Source organism: Dipodomys merriami, unplaced genomic scaffold (assembly GCF_024711535.1).
Source record: "Dipodomys merriami isolate MVZ:Mamm:240054 unplaced genomic scaffold, mDipMer1.0.p SCAF_21, whole genome shotgun sequence".
Lineage (NCBI taxonomy): Eukaryota > Metazoa > Chordata > Mammalia > Rodentia > Heteromyidae > Dipodomys > Dipodomys merriami.
In genome coordinates, this window is record NW_027203493.1 from 8,010,737 (window position 1) to 8,032,182 (window position 21,446).

The 21,446-nt window shown below is 60.6% G+C and overlaps 3 protein-coding genes across 14 annotated transcripts in view; 1 reads left to right on the forward strand and 2 right to left on the reverse strand.

Annotated features, from left to right (window-relative positions):
* The first annotated feature begins 1,771 nt into the window (after positions 1 to 1,771).
* On the forward strand, positions 1,772 to 10,163 carry Chrm4 (cholinergic receptor muscarinic 4). 3 transcript variants are annotated; one of them, XM_070032463.1, is made up of 2 exons: positions 1,772 to 1,957; positions 7,563 to 10,163. In XM_070032463.1, the coding sequence occupies exon 2, from the start codon at positions 7,592 to 7,594 to the stop codon at positions 9,029 to 9,031; it is 1,440 nt and encodes a 479-aa protein (XP_069888564.1). In that variant the 5' UTR covers positions 1,772 to 1,957; positions 7,563 to 7,591; the 3' UTR covers positions 9,032 to 10,163. The 3 variants fall into 3 exon arrangements, with proteins under 3 accessions (XP_069888564.1, XP_069888566.1, XP_069888565.1); XM_070032465.1 differs by lacking the exon at positions 1,772 to 1,957 and adding an exon at positions 4,048 to 4,100; XM_070032464.1 differs by lacking the exon at positions 1,772 to 1,957 and adding an exon at positions 5,930 to 5,955.
* Positions 10,152 to 13,020, reverse strand: Mdk (midkine). Of its 4 annotated transcripts, none has more exons than XM_070032470.1 (5): positions 12,996 to 13,020; positions 11,708 to 11,784; positions 11,428 to 11,595; positions 11,152 to 11,313; positions 10,152 to 10,495 (listed from the first exon to the last, which is right to left on the reverse strand). In XM_070032470.1, exons 2-5 carry the CDS (start codon positions 11,781 to 11,783, stop codon positions 10,470 to 10,472), a joined length of 432 nt encoding a protein of 143 aa, XP_069888571.1. In that variant the 5' UTR covers position 11,784; positions 12,996 to 13,020; the 3' UTR covers positions 10,152 to 10,469. The 4 variants fall into 4 exon arrangements, with proteins under 4 accessions (XP_069888571.1, XP_069888570.1, XP_069888569.1 ...); XM_070032469.1 differs by lacking the exon at positions 12,996 to 13,020 and adding an exon at positions 12,669 to 12,734; XM_070032468.1 differs by lacking the exon at positions 12,996 to 13,020 and adding an exon at positions 12,540 to 12,558.
* Positions 13,021 to 13,239: 219 nt separating this feature from the next.
* Positions 13,240 to 21,446, reverse strand: part of Dgkz (diacylglycerol kinase zeta) — a 44,747-nt gene continuing 36,540 nt past the window's right edge. For all 7 annotated transcript variants that reach the window (XM_070032476.1, XM_070032474.1, XM_070032473.1 and 4 more), the window contains exons 7-31: positions 21,295 to 21,366; positions 21,068 to 21,184; positions 20,867 to 20,938; positions 20,265 to 20,360; positions 19,975 to 20,057; positions 19,821 to 19,881; positions 19,612 to 19,725; positions 19,378 to 19,518; positions 18,755 to 18,833; positions 18,576 to 18,631; positions 18,401 to 18,463; positions 18,224 to 18,297; positions 18,035 to 18,146; positions 17,487 to 17,686; positions 17,096 to 17,196; positions 16,927 to 17,006; positions 16,760 to 16,829; positions 16,601 to 16,641; positions 16,074 to 16,213; positions 15,313 to 15,344; positions 15,096 to 15,139; positions 14,516 to 14,636; positions 14,398 to 14,431; positions 14,110 to 14,209; positions 13,240 to 13,930 (exon numbers count right to left, since the gene is read on the reverse strand). In XM_070032476.1, coding sequence (XP_069888577.1) covers positions 13,814 to 13,930; positions 14,110 to 14,209; positions 14,398 to 14,431; positions 14,516 to 14,636; positions 15,096 to 15,139; positions 15,313 to 15,344; positions 16,074 to 16,213; positions 16,601 to 16,641; positions 16,760 to 16,829; positions 16,927 to 17,006; positions 17,096 to 17,196; positions 17,487 to 17,686; positions 18,035 to 18,146; positions 18,224 to 18,297; positions 18,401 to 18,463; positions 18,576 to 18,631; positions 18,755 to 18,833; positions 19,378 to 19,518; positions 19,612 to 19,725; positions 19,821 to 19,881; positions 19,975 to 20,057; positions 20,265 to 20,360; positions 20,867 to 20,938; positions 21,068 to 21,184; positions 21,295 to 21,366 — 2,220 coding nt within the window. In that variant the 3' untranslated portion in view covers positions 13,240 to 13,813. The remainder of the gene's footprint in view (positions 13,931 to 14,109; positions 14,210 to 14,397; positions 14,432 to 14,515; positions 14,637 to 15,095; positions 15,140 to 15,312; positions 15,345 to 16,073; positions 16,214 to 16,600; positions 16,642 to 16,759; positions 16,830 to 16,926; positions 17,007 to 17,095; positions 17,197 to 17,486; positions 17,687 to 18,034; positions 18,147 to 18,223; positions 18,298 to 18,400; positions 18,464 to 18,575; positions 18,632 to 18,754; positions 18,834 to 19,377; positions 19,519 to 19,611; positions 19,726 to 19,820; positions 19,882 to 19,974; positions 20,058 to 20,264; positions 20,361 to 20,866; positions 20,939 to 21,067; positions 21,185 to 21,294; positions 21,367 to 21,446) is intronic.

Consider the following 21,446-nt stretch of genomic DNA (forward strand, 5'->3'; position numbering starts at 1 on the left):
TACCACTAAGCCACATTCCCAGCCCAGCTCTCCAAACTGAGAGCCTTAGGATTGATTCCAGGTCAGGGAGGCAAAGGCCCCTGCAGAAATGGTAGAGAAACACGAATGTCTGCCTCAGAGCAGTTCGTTACTTTATGGTTCTGGGGTCTAAACTTGCTGGACTGCCTAGGATTTGCCCACATACCTCCTAGGCCCTACAGAGGAATGCAAGTGCAGGACCAACCGCCTGGTCATTCAAACCAACACCCCTTTTCCTCATCTGTGAAGTGGAGCAAGAACATCCTGATTGTGAGGAACCACTGGAGACCCAACCGCTCGTGTAAGGGAAGATGGCTTCTTTAGCCCTAAAGTTCCCAATTCTTCCACCAGCCTTCGTATTTGGGGAACACTAGGGACCCGACCTCCACCTCCAGGTTCAGCCGGTTCAACATGGAGAATTCCGCACCGACAGCCACGCAGCACTGGCTCCTGCTCAGCTCCCCGCCCCTTCTCTGCCGAGGTTCCTGCCGCCTCTGCCTCTCCTCCCCTGCCGGCGTCCCCGCCTCCACCGCCCCCCCCCCCCAGCCCCCTGCCGGCCCGGGTGAGAGGGTGGAGGAGGGGCGGGACTTGGGTTGTTTTCCCAAGAGATGACACCAGCCGTCTTAAGGTTAATCAGCTGTTTGTGCGCAGAGGGTTTGAGGTGATAACACTTGGGGCCCAGGTACGGCGGGGGGGGGGGGGCGGAGAGGGGTGAGGGGAGGAAGGGGTCGTCCGACTCTGACTGTCCGCTGGAAGGGGAGAGAGACAGAGCACGAGTGTCTGAACCGGTAGAATTCGGGGCCTCCCAGCCTGGCGGGCTAGGAGCTGTCCAAGGTGCTGAAAGGCGCTGGCGAGGCCGGGCGTCCTGAGGCTGCACCCGGTGCGGTGGCGGAAAAACCTGGGCGACTGAAGACTCGCTAGGAGTCTGGTCCCGGGCCATCCCAGGTGACCTTGGGCCCCTGGCTAACCGTCCCAGGCTGCAGTGAACTCGCTCGCTGTGCTGCGGTTGGATGGGCTGCGCGTCCCACCCTGGGGCTGGCAGAGGGCGCGCGCGCCCCTTCCTGGGCCTGCAGCGTGGGAGCAAGGAGCCTGGGGGGAGGCGGGGTGTTGTGTGCGGAGTGTGGATCCCGTTCGCCCCGGTAAGCCCTCACCTGTCCTCTCTCCCCTGCGCTTTCCCGAGCCCCGACGGCGCTCCTTCCTGTCGGCTGCCGAATGGTCAACACGCAACCCCAAGGCTGGAAACTCGGCCCCGACGGAACCGTGGTGTCCGAATCCACCCTGCCGCCCCCTGGCCCCCGCATAACCTCCTCGTGGGGGTCAAACGCTCGCGACCGCGGTCAAACCGCAAGCGGGACGATGTTAAGAGGCTGAGCCCTGGAGAAGCTCAACAAACACTTCGGGGTCTGGGATGGAGTGGTCAGGGCGGAGGCGGGGAGCGTAGCCAGCCCCAGCCTCCTGCTTCCTCCCCGGCCCGCGAGGGGGCGCCGCGTCCCCATGACAACGCGGACACCCCCACCCCCCGGAGGGCAGCGCCCCCAGCTCCTCCGCCCTGGCGACTGCGGGCGGTGCCCTCGCAGTGCGGGAGCCGGGAGCTGTCGACCGGCTCCCGCGAACAACTCCAGCCGCCCGGCTCTCCGATGCCCCAGGTGGTGACCCCCGCGTGCGTCGCCGCTGGGTGACCGGCCCGGGGCGGGCGGCGCGGGCCCACCACGATTGGCTGCTTCCCCGTGACATCACGCGGCTCGGGGAAAAGTGCGAGCGTGAGCGCGAGTCGGAGCCACAGCGCCGGAGCTGCAGGCGGAGCAGGGGCCGCCCCTCGGCACCGGGTCCCCGCCCCCGGCCCCCCCCCCCCGGCCCAGACGCCTGCCCCTCCGACCCGCGGGGCCGTGCGGCGGTCCCGCCGTCTGTCCGGCGAGAGGGGAGCGGGACAGAGGCGGCGGTGAGTGACTCGCGGAGGCGCGGGGGCGGGGGGCTCGGTCGGAAGGCAGGGATGCGAGGCTCCAGGACGCCCGGAGGGTCTCCAGAGGTGGGTCGACCAGAGACAGGACCCCCAGACCTCTCCTAGGGCAGACGAGGTGCTGGGAGCAGCAGGGGGCCCCAGGGCTGGGGGTGGTGGGGAGATGCTGGACGAAAGGCCGGGGGAGCTCAGGAAGGCTTCCCCAGGCGCACCTGGGGAAGGGGGAGGACGCTCAGGAGATGAGGGGCTGAGTTCCCGCCCACAGCCTCCATCGGCATCCAGGGGCAGCCGTCGGGTCCGGACCTGACACCCCAACCTTCCTACCCACATCTCTATAACGGTGCCCGGCGCAAGAGCCCTGGAGAGCCCTTTTCCCGCCTGTCTCCCCGCCCTCCCTTCGTCCCTTGGTCGCCCCGGTGCCAGCAGCCCACCCTAGCCCAAGGAGTCCTCCATCAGCGACCTTGAGCCCCGACGGAAAGCACCCCTGCCCGCTCCTGCCCCCTCCCCCTGCCAGCACCACCCCCTTCCCCGCGGCCCTGGCTCCGCCTGAGAGATGCTGCCCTCAGGGTCCCCACACTCGACGGAAGTGTTGGACACAATGCCTAGGCCAGAACCCCTGCGCCCCGCTTCCCCCCTGAAGTCCCGAACCTCCTCTCCGGCCCCCGGGGTAGGGGAACAAAATCGAGGGCCACAACCTTCCCAGAGCCCCGGTGTGACCGCCGAAAACCGAGGACCTACACCTCAACCCCTCGGGGCCTAGACCAGTCCTCCTGCTCTTCTCGTCGTCCCAGCAAGGGGAGGGGGCTCGGGACCCGGAAAGCACAGGTGCCCACGCCCAGAGGCTGCGTTGCCAGAGGTTTGGCAGGAAGGCGGGGCACCATGGGGCCAGGACCACCACGGACCACGGAGGAGACTGAAGCCTCCGGGGGATCGATCCCAAGAGAAGCCCCAAGGTGGCCCCGGAGGCTGCACCTAACACCGGTTAAGAAACCGGCGCCTACTTGGGCTGCTGGGGAGCAGACAGGGCCTCGCGATGGAGCGGAATGCAGAGTGCGGGGTGGAGGGGCTGCATGTGCTCCCTCTCCTTTGGGGGGGCACACTACCCTGTCCCCTTCGGGCGCGCTGAACTAAGGGCCGGGGGTCCCTCGGGGCCGGATTGGGGCGAGGATCGACTCGGCCCCGCGACGGAAGTCCTTGGGAGGCTGAACATCCCCCACACACACACACACACTAGGCGTGGGGCTCACTCAGATCACCATCCAAAGTCAGGGGTCCCTCGGCCCACAAGCCGGGCGCGATGGCGGTGCGGGCTCCACGAAGCCCCTCGGTGTTCGGGAGTCTCCCCCTTTCTCCCCAGGCCCGGGAAGGTAGGAATCTGACCCGCCACTCGGTTTATCCGCCTCACATTTGCTCTCGACCACTAGTTCACAGGTACGGCCGCCTGCACCGGCGTGCGTCCTCCAGGCACGCGTCCCGCATGCACACGCACGTGTCCGCGCGCCGCGGGCCTGCTCACGCGCTCGCGCGGGCATCCAGGCGTGGCGGGGCGCACACACACACGCACACGCACATGCAGACAACTACTAGCGTCTACTCCAGCTCCCCGGTAATCACAAACACAAACTCGCACTCGCGGCCCGCCCACACGCCCCTTGCGAGAGCGCCCTAAACTTTCCACCCCGGCGGAGTGTGACCATTGGCCTCCATGTCCCTGTCTCCCCCTCCCCTCCCCCCCGGAAAGTCCTGCTGGGGCGGCGGGGTGGGGGGTGGGGGGACGACGAGGGAGGCCGGGTGTTGTAGTTGGGGTTGGTGGCGAACAGCGACAGCAGAGTGGGCACCCAGGGACCGACATTGCCATCTAGTGGTGCGCGTGGCCCCGGGCGGTGGCTGCTCCTGCCCGTTCCAGAGTCTGCAGGCAGAATGTCTTAGGAAGACTCCAGGAGTGCGGAAAGATACTTGGGCGGAGTTGGGAAGATACACCGAGCCTCGCCCTGCCCGCAGCGGGCACACCCTCCCCCCAGCTCCCACCCCCCACACTTATTCAGCTCATCCTGGCCCCTTTGAGGATAAGAGCTAAGTCCCAGAGCTAGCAGGAATGGGAGGGGACCCTTCCCAACCTAAGATGGTAAGTATTGGGGGGTTCTTTTTGGAGGGGAAGGCAGTACATAAAGCACTAGTACATTAGGAGTCTTCTAAGAACATGGCTTTGGCTTCTTTTTTATTTTTTGTTGGTTGTGGGGCTGAACTCTGGGCCTAGGTGCTGTCTCTCAGCTCTTCAGCTCAAGGCGAGTGTCCTACCGCTTGAGCCACAGGGCCACTTCTGGCTTTTTTGCTTTATGTGGTGCTGAGGAATCGAACCCTTATGCATGCAAGGCAAGCACTCTGTCACTGAGCCACCTTCCCAGCCCTGGCTTTGGCATCTGATCTTGCACTCACCCTACTACTAAGCTGTGACTTTGGGTAAGTTAATTTATATGATCCTCCTCTGTAAGAGGATATTTCAATCTGTAAGATTGAGGCTACTAAAAATGCCTGCCTTTTCAGGCTGTGGAAGGCAGTAAACTAGAGAATCTATATTAAAAGCCCAGAGAGCTTTCTAACTCAAACACTCAATAAACAAAAGCTGTTATGTCTTCATGCTTGGCACCTGGAGCCCTGGTCCTTCTTATCCCACTGGCCTGTGGCCAGTGAGAGTTTCTTGGGCCATGATTCCTCCTGGCCCCCTTGTCCTCTGGCTTGGGCCTGGAGGAGGGCAGCCTGTTCACACTGGGTATTACTACCTTCTGGGTTCTCAAGGTTTATTCCTGAGATTCCATTTTGGAGACTCAGAATTAAAGAGGGCTGGAAGATTCTCTAGTGAAGGCCCTCTCTGGCTTTTGCCCTTGACTGCTTGTGTGACCTTGGGAGTGTTACCCCTTCTCAGAGTCTCTCCTCCTGTGAAACCAGGAGTATGAGGAATACTTGAACTAGAAGCCTGGAAGCTGGTAGTGGAGTGGGGTTTGGGGAGCTTGGGGGGCCAGGCTTGGGGGCACCCCAACACTTAGCCACAGTCCCCCAGTGCTATTTCCACACTACAGATCAAGTTGAGGTGCTGAGCCTGTCACTCTTCAGGAGGTTGTTTCAGGACAGATTCCTGCAATGTGCAGGAAGGCAGATGGCTTATCTTGGGCCACCAGTTAGACCCTGCTGGCCCTGCAGCCAGCTCAGGCTGCCGGCTTGGTGTGTCTTCCTCCACAGCCGGCTGCCGCGCCCTCTCTTCCTCTTTCACACACACAGACGCACAGAACTGCGTCTACGACCTGCGTGTGGCTGAGATGGGGCCTGTGTGCGTATGTGGAATGGTGTGTGTGTTGGCGGGTGTGAAGGAGGCTGGGCTGAGCGGCTGCCCTGGCACAGTGCGCTGGGCGTGGGCCTCCCTCACATGTATGGAAGAGGAAGAGGAGGAGGAGAGCTGAAGAGAGCCTGGTGGGAGGAAGGGCAGGCTCAGGGGAGGAGCCTGGGGACTCCAGCTGGAGCTGCATCCCTGCAGGGTGTGAAAGGGGTTGACCACAGGCTCCCCAGCATTCCCTTACCCGGCCAGGACAGCCTCTCTCTTCCCTCTGGATAATCCTTTCCTCTTTGGGCCTTCCAGTGCGGCCTTGGGGTGAGCCTTGGCCATTGGGAAGTCCTTCCTCAGCTGATGTCCTTTGGGCTTCGGGGTCCACAGGAGTCTGAGCATGGGGCATTGGGAACCCCTGGTTACCCTTCCCCTGCCCTGGGGCTGCAAATGAGGGCTGAGGAGGGAATGTGGACTCTCCTCCAATTCCTCCTTTTCCTCCAGGTATGGATCTCCCCTCCCCACCACCTCTGGTCCTCAGGGAAGCCTCCCAGCCTTGGGAGCATCGGCTCCCTCTGCCAAAGCCCTCAGGGGCTGCTTTCCTCCTCCGCTCCCATGCACCACCCCACCACAAGACATCAAGGAGCTACAGAACTTTGGCCAGGTTATTTCCACATCTCTGCACCTTCTTTATTTTCCTTGCTTGTAAATAGTAAAAATAAATAAGTAGAAATAAAAAGTAAATCACAGAATCCGTCTCATAGGGTTGTGGGGAGGATGCACAAATACTATAAAAAGTATAACAAGTGCTTGGCACTTAGTAGACAATCAGCATTAGCTGCTTATATACAATTATCACAATTATTGCTTTGGTCTCCAGGGTAAAGATTAAAAGAAAAACACCCTTGGGGGTGTTTGGTTAGGACAGGATGGTCAGCTCAGTAACAGAGCACATGCCTACCATGTGCAAAGTCTGCCAGGGTTCCATTCCAGCACACACACACACACACACACACACACACACACACACACACACACACCACCACCACCACCACCACCACCACCAACAACAACAACAACAATAATAATAATAGAAGAAGAAAGAATAAGGAAAGACTGAATGTGTCACTATAGCACACCAGCCAGCCTGTGGCTGGGACCGCTCATCTTCTTCTTCTTCCTCCACATGTCCTGGGCTCCATTCATACTGGCTTCTGTCTAGGCCTTAGATCTGCTCCAGGGCTTTGGCTCTTGTCATTGCCTTTGTCTGGGTCACACTCCGCAGCTCTTCACATGGCTGCCTCCTTGTCATCCTCCTCCTCTTTCCCTGGGTAAGGCCCCTGATCACCCAGCAAGGAGACACTCTGGTCCTGTCTTCTGACTCACTCTCTACCCGCACCCTACTGTATTTTTTTCTAGCACGTTTTTTGTTGCTCACATGTTTCAGTGAGCAACGTTCTATGACATGCCCCATTTACTTCTTTTTATGCTGATACAGGATTTGAACCCAGGGCTTTGTGCATGCTGAGTTTGCTTGCTTGGCTAGTGCTGTAGCATTTGAACTACTACTCCAACCTGAATTTTGCTGCTCCCCCCCCCCCCCGCCCTTTAGTCATGGGGCTTGAACTCAGGGCCTGGGCACTGTCCCTGAGCTTTTTCCACTCAAGGCTAATGCTCTACCACTTTGAGCCATAGAACCACTTCCAGTTTTCTGGTGGTTCATTGGAGATGAGTCTCATGGACTTTCCTCCTGGGCTGGCTTTGAACTGTGATCCTCAGATCTCAGCCTCCTGAATAACTAGAATTACAGGTATGAGCCACTGGCACCTGGCCAATTTTTTGGAAAAGTATTTATTTATTTATTTATTTTTATGTCAGTACTATGGCTTGAACTCAGGGCCTGGGTGCTGTCCCTTAACTTTTTTACTCTATCATTTGAACTCCAGATTTTTCGTGGTTAATTGGAGATCAGGGACTCAAGGATTTTTCTGCCTGGGCCGGCTTTGATCCTCAGGTCTCAGCCTCCTGAGTAGCTAGGATTAGAGGTGTGAGCCAGGGGTACCTCGTTTAATTCACTGGAAGCACTGGAAGCAGAGCTGAGCCCTAGGAGGCCCTCTGTGTATGCTGATCAGGGCACAAAGGAGGAGCATTAGCTGGTGTGAGCTCAGGTTCTCTGAGCTGCTGTTGCTCCATCACCTTGACTCCTGCTCACCTCTGATCACCCTCCATCCTCGTCATCATGTCACCCTTTTCCTCTCTGTCCTCCTCCAGCCACTGCCGATTCACTGCTGCTAACCAATATGGCGAACTTCACACCAGTCAACGGCAGTACAAGCAACCAGTCTGTGCGCCTGGTAACGTCAACTCACAACCGCTACGAGACTGTGGAGATGGTGTTCATCGCCACGGTGACGGGCTCGCTGAGCCTGGTGACTGTCGTAGGCAACATCCTGGTGATGCTGTCCATCAAGGTCAACAGGCAACTGCAGACGGTCAACAACTACTTCCTGTTCAGCCTGGCTTGTGCAGATCTCATCATAGGCGCTTTCTCCATGAATCTCTACACCCTGTACATCATCAAGGGCTACTGGCCTCTGGGCGCTGTGGTGTGTGACCTGTGGCTGGCCCTGGACTATGTGGTGAGCAACGCCTCCGTCATGAACCTTCTCATCATCAGCTTCGATCGCTACTTCTGTGTCACCAAACCCCTCACCTACCCAGCCCGTCGTACCACCAAGATGGCAGGGCTCATGATTGCGGCTGCCTGGGTCCTATCCTTTGTGCTCTGGGCGCCTGCCATCTTGTTCTGGCAATTTGTGGTGGGCAAGAGGACAGTGCCTGACAACCAGTGCTTTATTCAGTTCCTGTCCAACCCAGCAGTGACCTTCGGCACAGCCATCGCGGCCTTCTACCTGCCTGTGGTCATCATGACCGTGCTCTACATTCATATTTCCCTGGCCAGTCGCAGCCGAGTCCATAAGCACCGACCCGAGGGTCCCAAGGAGAAGAAGGCCAAGACCCTGGCTTTCCTCAAGAGCCCCCTGATGAAGCAGAGCATGAAGAAACCCCCGCCTGGTGGGACAGCCAGGGAGGAGCTGCGTAACGGGAAGCTGGAAGAGGCGCCTCCACCGGCCCTGCCCCCGCCCCCGCCACGCCCAGTGGCCGACAAGGACACTTCCAATGAGTCTAGCTCCGGCAGCGTCACCCAGAACACCAAGGAACGCCCAGCCACAGAGCTGTCCACCACCGAGGCTACCACACCTGCCATGCCCGCTCCTACCCTGCAGCCACGAACCCTCAACCCAGCCTCCAAATGGTCCAAGATCCAGATTGTGACCAAGCAGACTGGCAACGAGTGTGTGACAGCCATCGAGATTGTGCCCGCCACGCCAGCTGGCATGCGTCCCGCAGCCAACGTGGCCCGAAAGTTTGCCAGCATCGCTCGTAATCAGGTGCGCAAGAAGCGGCAGATGGCAGCTCGGGAGCGCAAAGTGACTCGGACCATCTTTGCCATCCTGCTGGCCTTCATCCTCACCTGGACGCCCTACAACGTCATGGTCCTGGTGAACACCTTCTGCCAGAGCTGCATCCCCGACACCGTGTGGTCCATTGGCTACTGGCTCTGCTACGTCAACAGCACCATCAACCCTGCCTGCTATGCGCTCTGCAACGCCACATTCAAAAAGACCTTCCGGCACCTGCTGCTGTGCCAGTACCGGAACATCGGCACAGCCAGGTAGGCAGGCAGGTGCGCTAGGAGGTGCTGGGGTTACATGTGTGTGCTGGGGGACCACAGGGCTCACCAGCCAAGGGGAAGAGAGTCGGAGGCCCTGTGCTGAAGAGAACTGCGGTCTCCGAGATGCCGGGAGGTTCCGGAAGAGGCTCGGGCAGGATTCCGAGACCACATCTCTGCTCAGGCCAAGGAGGCTGAGTCAGGAAATGTCTGAACTGGGGCCCCTGGCGCTTATCACCCTGTTTCAGGGAGCTGGGGGGGGGAGGACACTGGCCGGGGTGGGCAGCTGTTTCATCCTGTCGTGGCCAATTACCAGCAGAGTTGAAGGAACGGACATGTGAGTGAACAGTGTTCCAGGAGCAAAGGGGCCAGGCTAGGAAGAGGTAGAAGGTGGGGTCCCCCATTCTGCTGTAACCGGTGCTTTCCACCTCCCTGCACCCTGCATGTAGGCTCAGCCCTTCCCCGCCCCCCAAATCCCAAGCCAGGGGTAGACATTTCCCCTGGGGCCGCAGCTCAGCCAGACTCTGGGTAGGAAGCAGCAAGTCCTGCAGCAAGTTGAGTCCAGCCAGGCCAAGATGGGAGTCCTGGAGTCACTCAGGAACTGAGTTCTGGGCCTTCTTGTGAAGGACCTCCTACCCCACCTCCATAGCAAGCAAGGCAGGGGAGCTGTGGTAGGCAGAACTTCTCTTCTCTGATGAGGGAGGCCCTCCCCGGGTCCAAAGGAGAAAGGGAACAGGGTGGCGCTCCATAGGTTTCAGTGGTAGCAGGGGTGAGGCAGGCAGGCACCCCTCACCTCTACTCTTCCCTGTGGGCAAATCTTTCTGATGGGCAGAGGCCTGGACCAAAAGACCTTTGACTAGGTGAGGTTGAGCACTAGTGGGTCATCTAAGTTCACTTCCTCAGCTCCAGCCAGGTGCCTGGGAGAAGAGTAAAAAGGTTCAGGGCACTTCATGGGGGCCCCTAGAAGATGTTCTTTTCACCCTTGTTCTGCTTTTTCCATGAGCTCTGGGAGGATTCACTAACAAAGTCCCAACCCCTTTAGTTCGCCTGTCCCTGCGGCCTGTCTTCTCCCTCACCTCCAACAAAGCTGCACAGCAAACACCCTTTTATATATGAAAAAGAAAAGCTTTGATTGGAAAACAAGTCATTTTATTTATTTCTCAGTAACAGGCATCATGGTGGGGGAGTACAAAGGGTGGGGTGTGGGGGGAGAGTGGGATTCAAATCCCTCTGAGGGAGACTCAAATTTCCCAGAATCCCTAGTCCCTCCCCACTGAGGGCACTGGGGTGGGGGTGGAGAGTGAGAGGGCAGAGGCGGGGCATGATTGATAAAGCTAACAAGCAGACAAAAGGCACTGGCAGGTTATATCTCCGGGCTGTGTGAGGGAGGGCGGTGACCAGGCCACAGGTGAGGCCCAGGGGCTCCATCTCCTTCCAGCCTAGCCTCAATCCTTCCCTTTCCCTTTCTTGGCTGTAAAACAAGAAAAACACATTAGCTGAAGCAGCCCACCGACCCTGGAGACCCTCTCGGGCACCCCTCCCCCAACCCACAGGCCAGAGGGGAGAAAATCCCGCCCCCTGGTGGCTTTGGCTCAATTGACCTGGAAGCAGGTGGGGGAGAAAAGGCAGCCTTTGTGGGGCCGGACCTTTTCCCACTCCTTGAAACGTCTACTTTCAATGGGGATTAGAAAACTTCCAAGCTTTCAGTCCCAGGCCTGGGCCCAGACGCCGGAACAACAGCCACCACTTCCTCGCCTGGCCAGCGGGCAGAGGTCAATCTGGGCTGCCGTGAGTCAGGGCTGAGAGCGAGGCAGCGAGGTCCTCGGCCGAGCCCCGAGCCCTTCTAGGAAGGGCTCAGGGAGCCCAACGGCCCCCTCCAGCAAGAGAGGTGACCGAGGCCTGTTCCTGGAGCCTAAGCCAAATGCTCCCACGGAACACCGAGTTCGTCCATCCTTGTGCCTGAGAGGATCTGGCATCTCCTGCGCCCCCACCCTCCTCGGCCCACCTGCCCATCTCTAAGACTTGCTCCGCGGACATCCTAATGGCAACGAATCACTGACCAGGAAGGACCCCCAAACCTCAGCTCTAACACTCCTCTTGGGTGGGGGAGCCCCCCCCTTCGCTGACCTTTGGCCTTGGCTTTGGTCTTGGGGGTGCAGGGCTTGGTCACGCGGATGGTCTCCTGGCACTGGGCATTGTAACGTGCCTTCTTCAGGGTGCCCTGGCGGGCTTTGGTGCCTGTGCCCCCATCACACGCTCCCCAGCTCTCAAACTTGTACTTGCAGTCGGCTGCCGGGAGAGGGGCTGCGGGTCGGGGCCGGGCACCTTTGGCCTCCACCGGCCAGCCCATGTGTTCAGCGAGGACCGCCCCCCCCCCCCGGCCACGCTACTCGGCCACCTCACCTCCAAACTCCTTCTTCCAGTTGCAGGGCACCCGGCAGCGGATGCGCTGCGTCTGGGCCCCGCAGGTGCCCTCGCGGAAGCCCACGCCGCAGTCCTTGCTGCTGGGGGTGCACGGGCCCCAGGTCCATTCCGCGCACTCGCTGCCCGGGCCACCCTTCTTCACCTTGTCTACAACGCGCGCAGAACAGAGCTCAGATCGCGGGGTGCCGCGCGGTCCCGAGTGGAACTCCGGCGGCCAGCCCTCGCCCCCCCTCACCGCCCTCACCGCCCACCCCGTCACCTTTCTTCTTGGCCACCGCCGAGGTGAGCGCCAGGAGGGCGAGGAGGACCAGGAGCAGGAAGCCTCGGTGCTGCATCCTGGGGAGAGAGCAACGGGTCAGACTCCCGCGGCCCGGCCCCTTCCCCGCTGGGGACCGCGTGCGAGGATCGCCCACCCCACGGGTCCCGAGTCTCAGGCCCACAGGGTCCGAGCTGCTAAGGGGGCGGCGGAGGGCTCGGGCCGCCCACCCCACCCCCCTCGAGCCAGGGGCGTCCGTGATGGGCTGCCGCGAGCCCGGGCCGCGGCTCAGCCTCCCTGCCCGCCCCAGACCCCGGGGGAGCGGGCGAGGGGACGCGGCCACCGCGCGCCCAGTGCGGGCCGCGCGCTCACTCGCTAAGCCGCGCGCGCTGCTTCGCTCCCTCCCGCGCCGGGCCCGTCCCGCTCCGGCCGCTGCGGCCCCTTTTGTCTCCAGAACCGGTCTGAGCCGGTCACATGGGCCCCCGCCCCCTCCCCCCCACCGGGGAAGGACCCGCCCCGCCCCCTCCCCTCACACCCGCGCCGCCCCCCACCCCGGCGTCCCCGCCTCCGCGCCCGCCCCGCGCCCCGGCTTCGCCTTCGCCTCGGGTCCCTGCCGAGTCGCCCCGGGCGGGGGGGCGGTGGGACACGCTGTTGCTCCACCTTTGGAACCCTCTGGTCTCCCTGTTCCGTACCGATCTTGGGGCGGGGGTGGTGGGGGGGGTGGTGCGGTTCTTGACCCCGGTCTTGGGCTCTGATCAGTGCCCTCTCCCCGCTTCCCGCCCGCCCCTCCCGGGTCGTCGCCTTCTTTGGGGGCCGGGGAGCCCTAGATGGAGACCTGGAGGGGCGCGGAGCCCCGGGTGTCGCCGGCGGCCCCTGTGTCCGCGGGGTCGTGTTCACCCGGTCGAGGCCCCGCTGACCTCCTGGGTGCCCGGGGTTGTCCCAGGAGCGAGCAGTCTGGCGCCACCTCCGATCGCCTCATGCTAGGGCCGAGAGGGGCTCCCGCGTGGGGGCAGCCTGGTTTTCGGGACCCCAGAGCAAAGCGCCCGAGCCGAGGAACGCGGGCTGGAGGGGGAGGAGGGGCCCGCCGGCCTGGGTTGGTAAAACTTGGAGCTGACAAGAGCCGTCTGAGAAGTTGCAGACCCGGCCCCCTGGCGATGGTAAATGCCCACCCTCTGACCCCGGAGCCTCGGGGCTCTCCCTGGAGTCCCCCCTCCCCCTGCAGGCTGGGGGAGGGGGCCTCTGGGCCAAATGGACCTCGGAGCCCAGGCCTGGCCCCCCCTCCCCCGCCCACCTCTTTCACTTTCATTGTTTTCGTCCCAGAGGGAAGCGGGAAGCTGGAGAAAAATCAGCTCCGCCCCAAGGAGTAAGGCTTCGGGGCAGAGGTCAGGAGCCGGGCAGGCAGGCTCCCCGAAGCCGGAACCAGGGTCCCTGGAAAGGGTCGACCCAGCAGTCTCCAGCCCCCCCACCCACGAGGGTAACCTAGCACACCCCGAGCTTCTCCCAGACCTCCAAGGCAAAAGAAGAAAACCAGAAAGGAAAAAAACAACTCCGCTTTACTGAGTCACACCCAGCTGTAAACATGTCACCGTGGGAGCCCCGTCCCCCACCCCCAGGCCACACAGTCTTCGAGGAAATGACACGGGGTAGGTGCCAAGCAGGGCGGCGGGCAGGTGAATGCAGCAGGCTCTGCGGTTCGGGGAGGGTGGCAGGGGAGGAGAGGGACTGAGCTCTGGACCCGGTGCGGCACCCAGGCCAGGTGGCTGTCGAGGCCTCTTCCTGAAGGCCTCCGGAACACGGCCTAGCCTCCACCCTGCTCCTCCCTCTGCTGCACTGGGGGTGACTGCCCTGAAGTGGCCCAGCCCCATGCCTGGCCAAAGGCCCATCCAGCCCAGCCTGTTTCCAGGTCAGGCTGGGGCCTCGGGGGGACAGGTGAGAGTCCAGCTCCTCAGAATCCAGCTCTAGGTCTGGGTAGCTCCTCAGGGCAGCACGGGGCTCCTTCCCCAGAACATGGGTCCCCCCGTGGCCATCCGACTGGAATGTGGCAGTGAGGTGGGCGAGGAGGGCATTCATCTTGTAGTCGTCCCTCCAGCTGCCCAAGGGCCATCCCCACTACACAGCGGTCTCCTGGTCCTCTCGCTGGATCATCTGGTAGTGCTGCCGGTTCTCCAGGTAGGCCGCCAACTCTGTGTCCTGAGCCTTCTCCGCCCGCTGCCGGGGGGTGTCACCCTGACAAGAATGGGGGCATGCTAAGGGTATAGGGCTAGAAGCCTAGGGCCCAGGCTGGCTGACAGGCAGGAGCTCTCCTCCAGGTGGCCTGGGAGGGAGGGGCAGCCTCCAGGGCCATCTCAACTGCAAATCCCCAAGGGCAGCCTCCCCAGCCCCCAAGTTTGGAAAACGCTGCCCACCTGCTGGTCTGTCTTCATGAGGGAGGCCCCTGCTTCCACGATGTAGTGGCAGATGGTGCGCTGGCCCAGGGCTGCTGCCTGGTGTAGACAGGTCTCCCCACTGTGGGGCAGGGATGGCTGTGGGTCCACTGTGCCCTTTGGCGGGCTCATCCCAACAGCCATAAGAAAGGGCAGGGGAAAGGGGCGGCCCAGAGGGCCACAGGCTGGCCAGGCAGGGGTCAGGGGTTCTGGCTGACCAAATGGAAGGATGGTTTCTAGAGACTTTTGTCTCCCCCTCCCCCTACTCACTTCTCCTCCACCGCATCAAGAATCTCCTGGGGCGCTACAGGAGGAAAGGAAGGGAAGGCGGGGGTGGTCAGAGGCATGGCAGCCTCCCCTCCCCCCTGGCCCCAGGAGCATGGCTTACCATGGTCCAGCAGGTAGCGGACCACCTCCTTGCTGCCAGTGCTGACTGCATGGTGCAGGAGTGTGCGGCTCTGCTGATCCCGGTGCATGAGATCGCCTCCTGCTCGGTGCAGCTCCTGAAGCTGAGGGAATGAGGTAGAGCAGAGCTGACCTCCAGGACTTAACCCTCATCTTCCCTTCCCTGTTCCCATACAGGTATAGGCCACAGGCATGTACACTGGTACAGGCTCACATAGACCATTCCCTAGGTGCCTCTGGGGGCTCTTGGAGTGTCTAGGAGGCCACAAGAAGCGCCACCCTGGGAGCCACGGAATGCCCAGGAACAGTGCCAATCAAGCATGACATCTCTGGTTCTCCTAAGACTTGGCCTTTTCTAAACACCAGACACAAGTGGACTGAGTGAGGAGGTCCCTGCTAAAAGACAACTACTGTGGCCTGGGCAGATGGGACAAGGCAGGAGCTGCCAATGAGAGCCACAGAGGGCCAGATGATGACAGGTGACAGTGTGTGGGCACATCAGCCCAGGGCTCCATTCCCCAGGGCAAGGGGCTGCAGGGGTCCGCTGAGCCTGAAGCTAGTACCTTGCAGAAGTCATTCCTCTTGGCAGCTTCAATCAACTCCTCACCTGCACAGAACACACTGCCAGTTACACTACGGTCAAAGATGTAGGCTGGTGTCGGATGTCTGAGTGTGTCACGTGCAGGCACACGTGCCGAGGGCTGAGCTTGTATAAGGTGCCCATGGGCTCTCCCCCGCCCCGCAGTGAGCCGAGGGGGGCCCAAGGGGAAGAAGCCTCACCTTGAGGGGGCACAGCATCCCCTTGCAGTGACCTGCGAACAGAGCAGGATGCGATGTGACCCAGGTCAGCCAGGCCTAGCGGGCCACCCTCCCCACCCCAACTGGCGGCTTTTGCTCTTTCAGTGTTCCAGGCAATGGGGATGCAGCTGGGAACAAGACAGAGAGGACTTGCCCTCATGGAGCTTGCGTTCTGGTGCAGGGACACAAATCAGCAAATTAGGAATTCACAAGGTGTTCAGTGAGGTAGTGTGACTGAGCCATCAAGTAGATGGCACCTTCGCACAGCATCCTGGGAAGGACTCTGAGGGGTAGAGCCGAGCTCAAACAGGTGTGCTGGGAAGGGAACCCAGGCTGGACTGGGAGCACAGGAAAGGCTGCCAGAGAGGGCCCTGGACTGAAGGGAAGATGTCCACAGTGGGGAGACTGGGTGAGGATGACTGGGATGGGGCTGGAGCCCCATGAGGTAGAAGTGCAGAGTGAGGGAGCACAGGGCCATTGAGGCAACTATTGGCGGGGGGGGGGGGGGGGTGGCTGGGGGTGAGGCAAGCTGCAGGGCCAAGGCTAGGTATGCGGTAGAGGACGGCTGGCTAGGTGGAGGGGTGGCAGGTAGCCACCCAGGCAGGATGGGCAGCTAGCTGATGGACACTTACTGCTCCCTGGAGCTCATGGAGAGGCTGTAGCTGAAGTCAGGAAATAGCCACCAGCTAGCAAGCAGATGGGATTGATAGCCCTGTAGTAGAAAACTGGGCAGTGGGACTCACCGAGGTGTGGGGGAGCACGGGGAGGCAGGGAGAGGAGAGGTGGGGGTTGGGAGGTCAGGCCGGGCCGATGCCCCCAGCAGCTCAGGGTCCAGGATATAGATCTCATCCTGTGCGATCTCAGTCACATAGTTGAGGTGCTCCTGCGGGTGGGGAGGTTGGGGCTCAGACCTTCTAGACCCCTGATGGTGGGGGCTGAGGGCAGCAGGGCCAGTCCCACCACCACCTCCTTTCCATTCTGCTGGCCAAGAACAGCAATTGCCAATGCCAGGCCTTTACGCAGGTAACCCAGCCCCAGCTACTTCCTCCCATTCCCTCAGATGCTTCCAGGCTTCCTACAGTCCCCAGCAAGCCCGTTCTGTGGCTGCCACGTGCACTGGGCATCGGGAGACCTGTGGCCACGGCAAGAGGAAGTACATGGGCCGTGAGGCCTGGGCAAGTGCACTGAGAAGCTACAGAGGCTTCCTTTCTGCAGAGGTAGGGGTGTGGAGTGAGGAAGCAGCCTCCCATGGAGCAGGCCTGCAGCTCACCTGCGCCCGGTCAATCCTGTAGAAGCGGCTGGCAGTGGTGGCTGTGGAAGAAATGATTGGGTGAGGATGGGGGAGACCAAGGAGACCTCTGCTGCCCATTGGGCTCCCCCATGGAAAGGGTAAGGAGATCCCACAGCTCATCCTCCAGAGCATACTAACCATCCAGGAAACACCACTTGGGGGACAATTTCTGGCATGTTGGGGATTTGGCTCCAGCACCATCGGGCTCCTGTTGAGAGACACAAAGGTGAGAGTGAGGTGGGGCTGGGCAGGAAGGAAGGGGGCTTCCAGCAGCGGCCCCCACCTCCTCCCTCCCCATCACTTACCTGCTGGAGCCTCTCGATGTGAGCGCGGCAGAGCTCTAGGTCGCTGTCTCCAGGAACCACCACAGTGCCCAGAGGCACAGCTGGAGGAAAAAGGCCCATCAGCAGCCGGCAGGGGGTGAGCAGCTCCTCATCCACCCCGCCCCCAGTCCCCAGCACTGCTGCCACTCACAGGCCTCCTTGAGCTGCTCCTTGTCGTAATGCAGGGCCTCGTAATCATGCATGCTGACCCTGCTCACCTGAATCCGCAGCTGCTCAGGAACGGGCTGCTGGCTGTGGGCAGGGCCAATGAGAAGGAACTCTGCAAGAGCCCTGCCCAGACCATTACTCCCCGGCCAGCCACCACACCGTGTGCAGCCTCTCTCCCCAAGCCCTGGGGCAGAGGGACTGTTACTCCTTAACTTCCTTTCACGTAGTGACCTTGCATATGCTGGGCCAGTGCTCTAGCACTGAGCTCCCCACTCCTGCCCATTTGCCCCGGTTTGCCCCATCTTACAAGTGGGAAAACCATGGTTCAGAGAGGGGCAGTGTGCCCATGGCTTGTGGAAGCAAGGTGGACGTACTCGCTGTGCAGGGGAGCGGTGCTCCGGCGCTTTGCCTTCTGCACCATGGTAGCCTGGTTGCGCAAGGCAATGCGGATGCGTGAGGCTGTGAGCTTGCAGGGCTCGCCGTCCACCTGCACGGGAATGGCCTTGGCCGTGGTGAGCAGAACCTCTCGGCACTGTGTCAGTCGCTCGCCATGCCCGCCCACCTGCAGTGCTGCCTGTGGAAAGAGGAAGCTCAGATCAGGGGTGGGGTGGAGGGGTCTGCTTCTTCCAGAGACTCTGGACAGAGGGCAAAGGAAGGAGGGACCCCCAGAGCAAAGATGTGAAGAGTGGAGGGGAGGGAGAGGAGGCGAGGGGAAGGAACAGAGACAAGGAAGGTGACTCCCCAGTCAGGGGGGCACAGAGGTGACCTCCCGCAGCCCCTCGCAGGCTAAGTCACCCTTAAAGAGTGGAAAGCGGCAGCCCTGAACCAGAGGAGGGCCATGAGGTGAGCTCCTTGACCTTGGTGACCCCTTCTAGCCTTGGGCCAGGCCCCCGGCCCATGAGCACAGGGCCCGCACGCTCACTAGAGACGTCATGGTGAAGCCGATGACCTCGAGGTAGCCGTCGTCATGCCGCTGGGGCTCAAAATCATGGTGTTCCCCAGGGTGGCCCCAGGGCATGGTGCCCGCACAGTACCTGCGGGGAGGGCATGGAGGGCCTCAGCATGGAGCCGTGGGATGGGCCAGGGGGCCACCACAGCCTGACTCCCTCACCTGGGGATATTCAGGAAAACGATGCACTGGGGCTTCAGGTCCTGGATCTTGGGGGTCAGGTCCATCCCATCACACTGGAGGCAGGAACAGGGAAGTATTGGGGAACAGACACACACTTGTCCAGGCGTCCTTCCTGCCCCACCGCACCCACCCATCTGTCAGTTCAGCCCTGCTCACCACCACCCGGATGTGCTTGGCCAAGTCCTTGGAACTGCCCATTAGGAAGTCAGAGAAGGCTGTCTGTGGGAGACAGAAGGGGTGAGGGTCACCAGCTAGTGACAGGATCTTCTCTCGCCACTATGTGGCAGAGCGGAGATGGGTGCAGGGAGAGGTACGGGTAGACCCGACTCACCCCCGCATAGAACATCTTGTTCCGAAAGCGACTGTTGAATTTCTCTGGGTTGGCCTCTGAGTGAAGACAAGAAATGGGGGTCAGTCAACCTGCTGATGTGTCTGGGCCTGGGGTGGAGGGTGGAGAGGGAGGCTAGGAATGAGGAGGATCAAGATATGGCCTTTCTAGGGGCCACCCACCTCGAGACTCATGAAACTCCAGGGTGACATGTGCATCAAAGCCCAGGCTGAAGTAGTTGTTGAAGACATCCAGTGGTAGCTGGGAGGAGAAGGGACACGTGTGAGCACCGGGCATCCCAGACATCTTCCTCTCCTGGGCCAGCTCAGCGGCCGTGTGCACTCACTTGCTTTGAGAGCCTTTCTTTTTTCCTCAGATTTCAGTCTCCTGAGTTGCTAGGATTATAGGCTCGAACCACTGGCACCTGGCATCTTAGTACCTTTCTACCCCGTGAACCATGTGCCAAAGCTCTTCCCCAGGCCCAGAGCATCACCAGGCAGGCGCTGCTGCGCTGCCTTCGGAGTGAATGCTGGAGCCCTCCAGTGCTGCAGCCGTGCGCCTGTACTGCAGGAGCAGTGGGACTCCGAGTTATCTGCTATTTAGAACACTACCTCACACACAGTATGTGAGTCTTCAATACATGTCGTCAGGTGGCTCAACAAAAATCGATCTTGTCATTTTTGTCTCTGGAGCACTGGAGGAGACTTGCCTAAGTTCCCAGAACCCGCGAGTGGGAGTGCAGGCCCAGCCCAGGTACCCTAGGTGTCAGACACCTGGGCTCCCCATCTGGCCTTGGCTGACCCACCCGGTCAGTAGCGCCCTCATCTCGCTCCTCAGGCCCTGCCTCAGGGTTGGGCTCAGCGCGAAGGTCCCAGCGGTCCAGCTGCACCACATTCCCTTCCTCTACATGGGAGAGGATCTTGGACACTGGTTCATCTGTATAGCCCTGGTGGGAGGAAGCCAAGACTGAGCTCTTCCAGTGCTGAGAGACCCCCGCCACACCCTGCTCTGCTTCAACCCCCATCCCACGTGTGCTTACCCCACCCCAGTTGAGGGTACGTGCCAGGTCATTGCCAGTACCCAGAGGCAGGATGGCAACAGGGGGCGGTGGTTTTAAGCGCAGCTGGTCCAGAGTGGAGAGAATCCAGCCGACCTGGAGCAGGTGGGGCAGACAGAAGGGGACAGTCAGGCCAGGCTGGGGCCCGTTGTGGGAAGCACAAGCTCAGCCCTGGCTTTGGGAGAACCTACCGTGCCATCGCCCCCACATGCCAGGATCCGCAGGTTGTGTACTTTGCGGTACATTTCCAGCCTGGGCCGGGGAAAGACAGGAATGGGGACATGTGTTGTGCTCAGAACCAGGCAAGCCCCTGCTGTCTGCTGCAGAACTTTAGCAAGTACTTACGCCTCCTTGGGCCCTCCCTGGCTCAAATCAAAGACTTGTCGGGGGTTGAGATACCAGAGGAAGGACTGGATGATCTTAGCGCCCTGTAGGGGATGAGGAGGCAGTGGGTGGGTAGAGGCAAAGCAGGGACAAATTCAAGGAGAAGGATGTGGCTATGGGAACCAAACCCAGTGAGGGGTGAGGAGTGGAGATGGAAAAGAACTTTCTCAGGACCCTGTGAGAAAGATGAAGCAGAGGCCTGACATGGGCCCTGGGAGCCACGGCCAGCTCCTAGTGGGAGAGCAGCTTACCTGGTTGCCCCCACTCTTGGGGTTCACAAACACCAGCAGGGGCTTCATGAGGGGGGATGGTGTGGGCCTGATGATAAAGGGTCTCCAGCGGCCTTCCTTGAAGACAGAGAGAGCTGTAAGGCTGCTTCCTATCCTAGAGACCCCTCCCGCCCCCGACCCTGCCCACCATAGCAGGTCTCTGGATGATACGCCAAGCATTTTTTTGGCCAGTCCTGGGGCTTGAACTCAGGGCCTGGGCACGGACCCTGAGCTTCTTTGATTTAAGGCTAGCATTCTATGCCTTGAACCACAGTGCCAGCTTTTTCCGTTTTGTATCAATTGAACCACAGTGCCAGTTTTTCTGTTCTGAGGAATCGAACCCAGGGCTTCATGCATACTAGGCAAGCACTCTACCACTAAGCCAGCCACATTCCTATTCCTGGATGACAATATACACCCCATTGCACACACTAGTTCAGTCAGACATTATGGTGGGGCTGCCAAGGTCCAAACTGACCTGTCTCATGGCTGAGCTGGCAGCTTAGGCCCTAGAACCTCTAGATTCTGAGAAACACATTCCCTTTTCCTATTCCCATTTCCTCCTTCCTGGCTCCAGGACTAACCTCAGGCCCTTTCTTGCTGGATTTCCTCTTGAAGGAGGTTCTCTTTTTCTTCTTGCTGGCCTTGAGGGTGTTCTGCAAGGGAGGCAGAGGCATTGGTAACAAGAGGCAGAGGCATTGGTAACAAGAAGGGCAGGCTGACGTGGCTGGAAGGCCCCTGCAGGGGGGAAGGAGACGGTTGCTGAGGGTGCAGAAAGGACTCACCTGGGGCCTCCGGGCTCGGAGAATCCAAGTGGGTGGAATGACCACAGCTGCATGGACCCCCAAGGAGCAGGGCTCCTCGATTTGCTGCAGCATGAAGCAGGACACCTTGCTGTGGTACTGGAGAACAGTGACAGGTAAGGCTGAGCTGGGCCAGGCTAAGACCTGGGGACCCATCCTAGCATAGTGCAGCACAGGCCCAACAGGGGTGGGCATGAGGTAGCACTCACCGCTTGCTTGCACCAGGAGCAGCTGATGGCCACGATCTCCTTGCTGTGAAAAGCAAACTTCTGCTGGAAGCCCTGAGGGTGGACAGGGTAGCTGTGGCTTTGGGTGGCCTAGACCCCTCCCTGCTTTTGCTGCCAACCTTTCTCCACCCAGG

Excerpts from the sequence above, each read along its gene's own strand:
- Chrm4 (XM_070032463.1), top strand. The coding sequence starts at position 7,592 with ATGGCGAACTTCACACCAGTCAACGGCAGTACAAGCAACCAGTCTGTG.
- Mdk (XM_070032470.1), bottom strand. The coding sequence starts at position 11,783 with ATGCAGCACCGAGGCTTCCTGCTCCTGGTCCTCCTCGCCCTCCTGGCG. Across the intron at positions 11,596-11,707 it reads GGCGGTGGCCAAGAAGAAAG|ACAAGGTGAAGAAGGGTGGC; the intron begins GTGACGGGGTGG and ends CGCGCGTTGTAG. Across the intron at positions 11,314-11,427 it reads CTGGAAGAAGGAGTTTGGAG|CCGACTGCAAGTACAAGTTT; the intron begins GTGAGGTGGCCG and ends CTCTCCCGGCAG.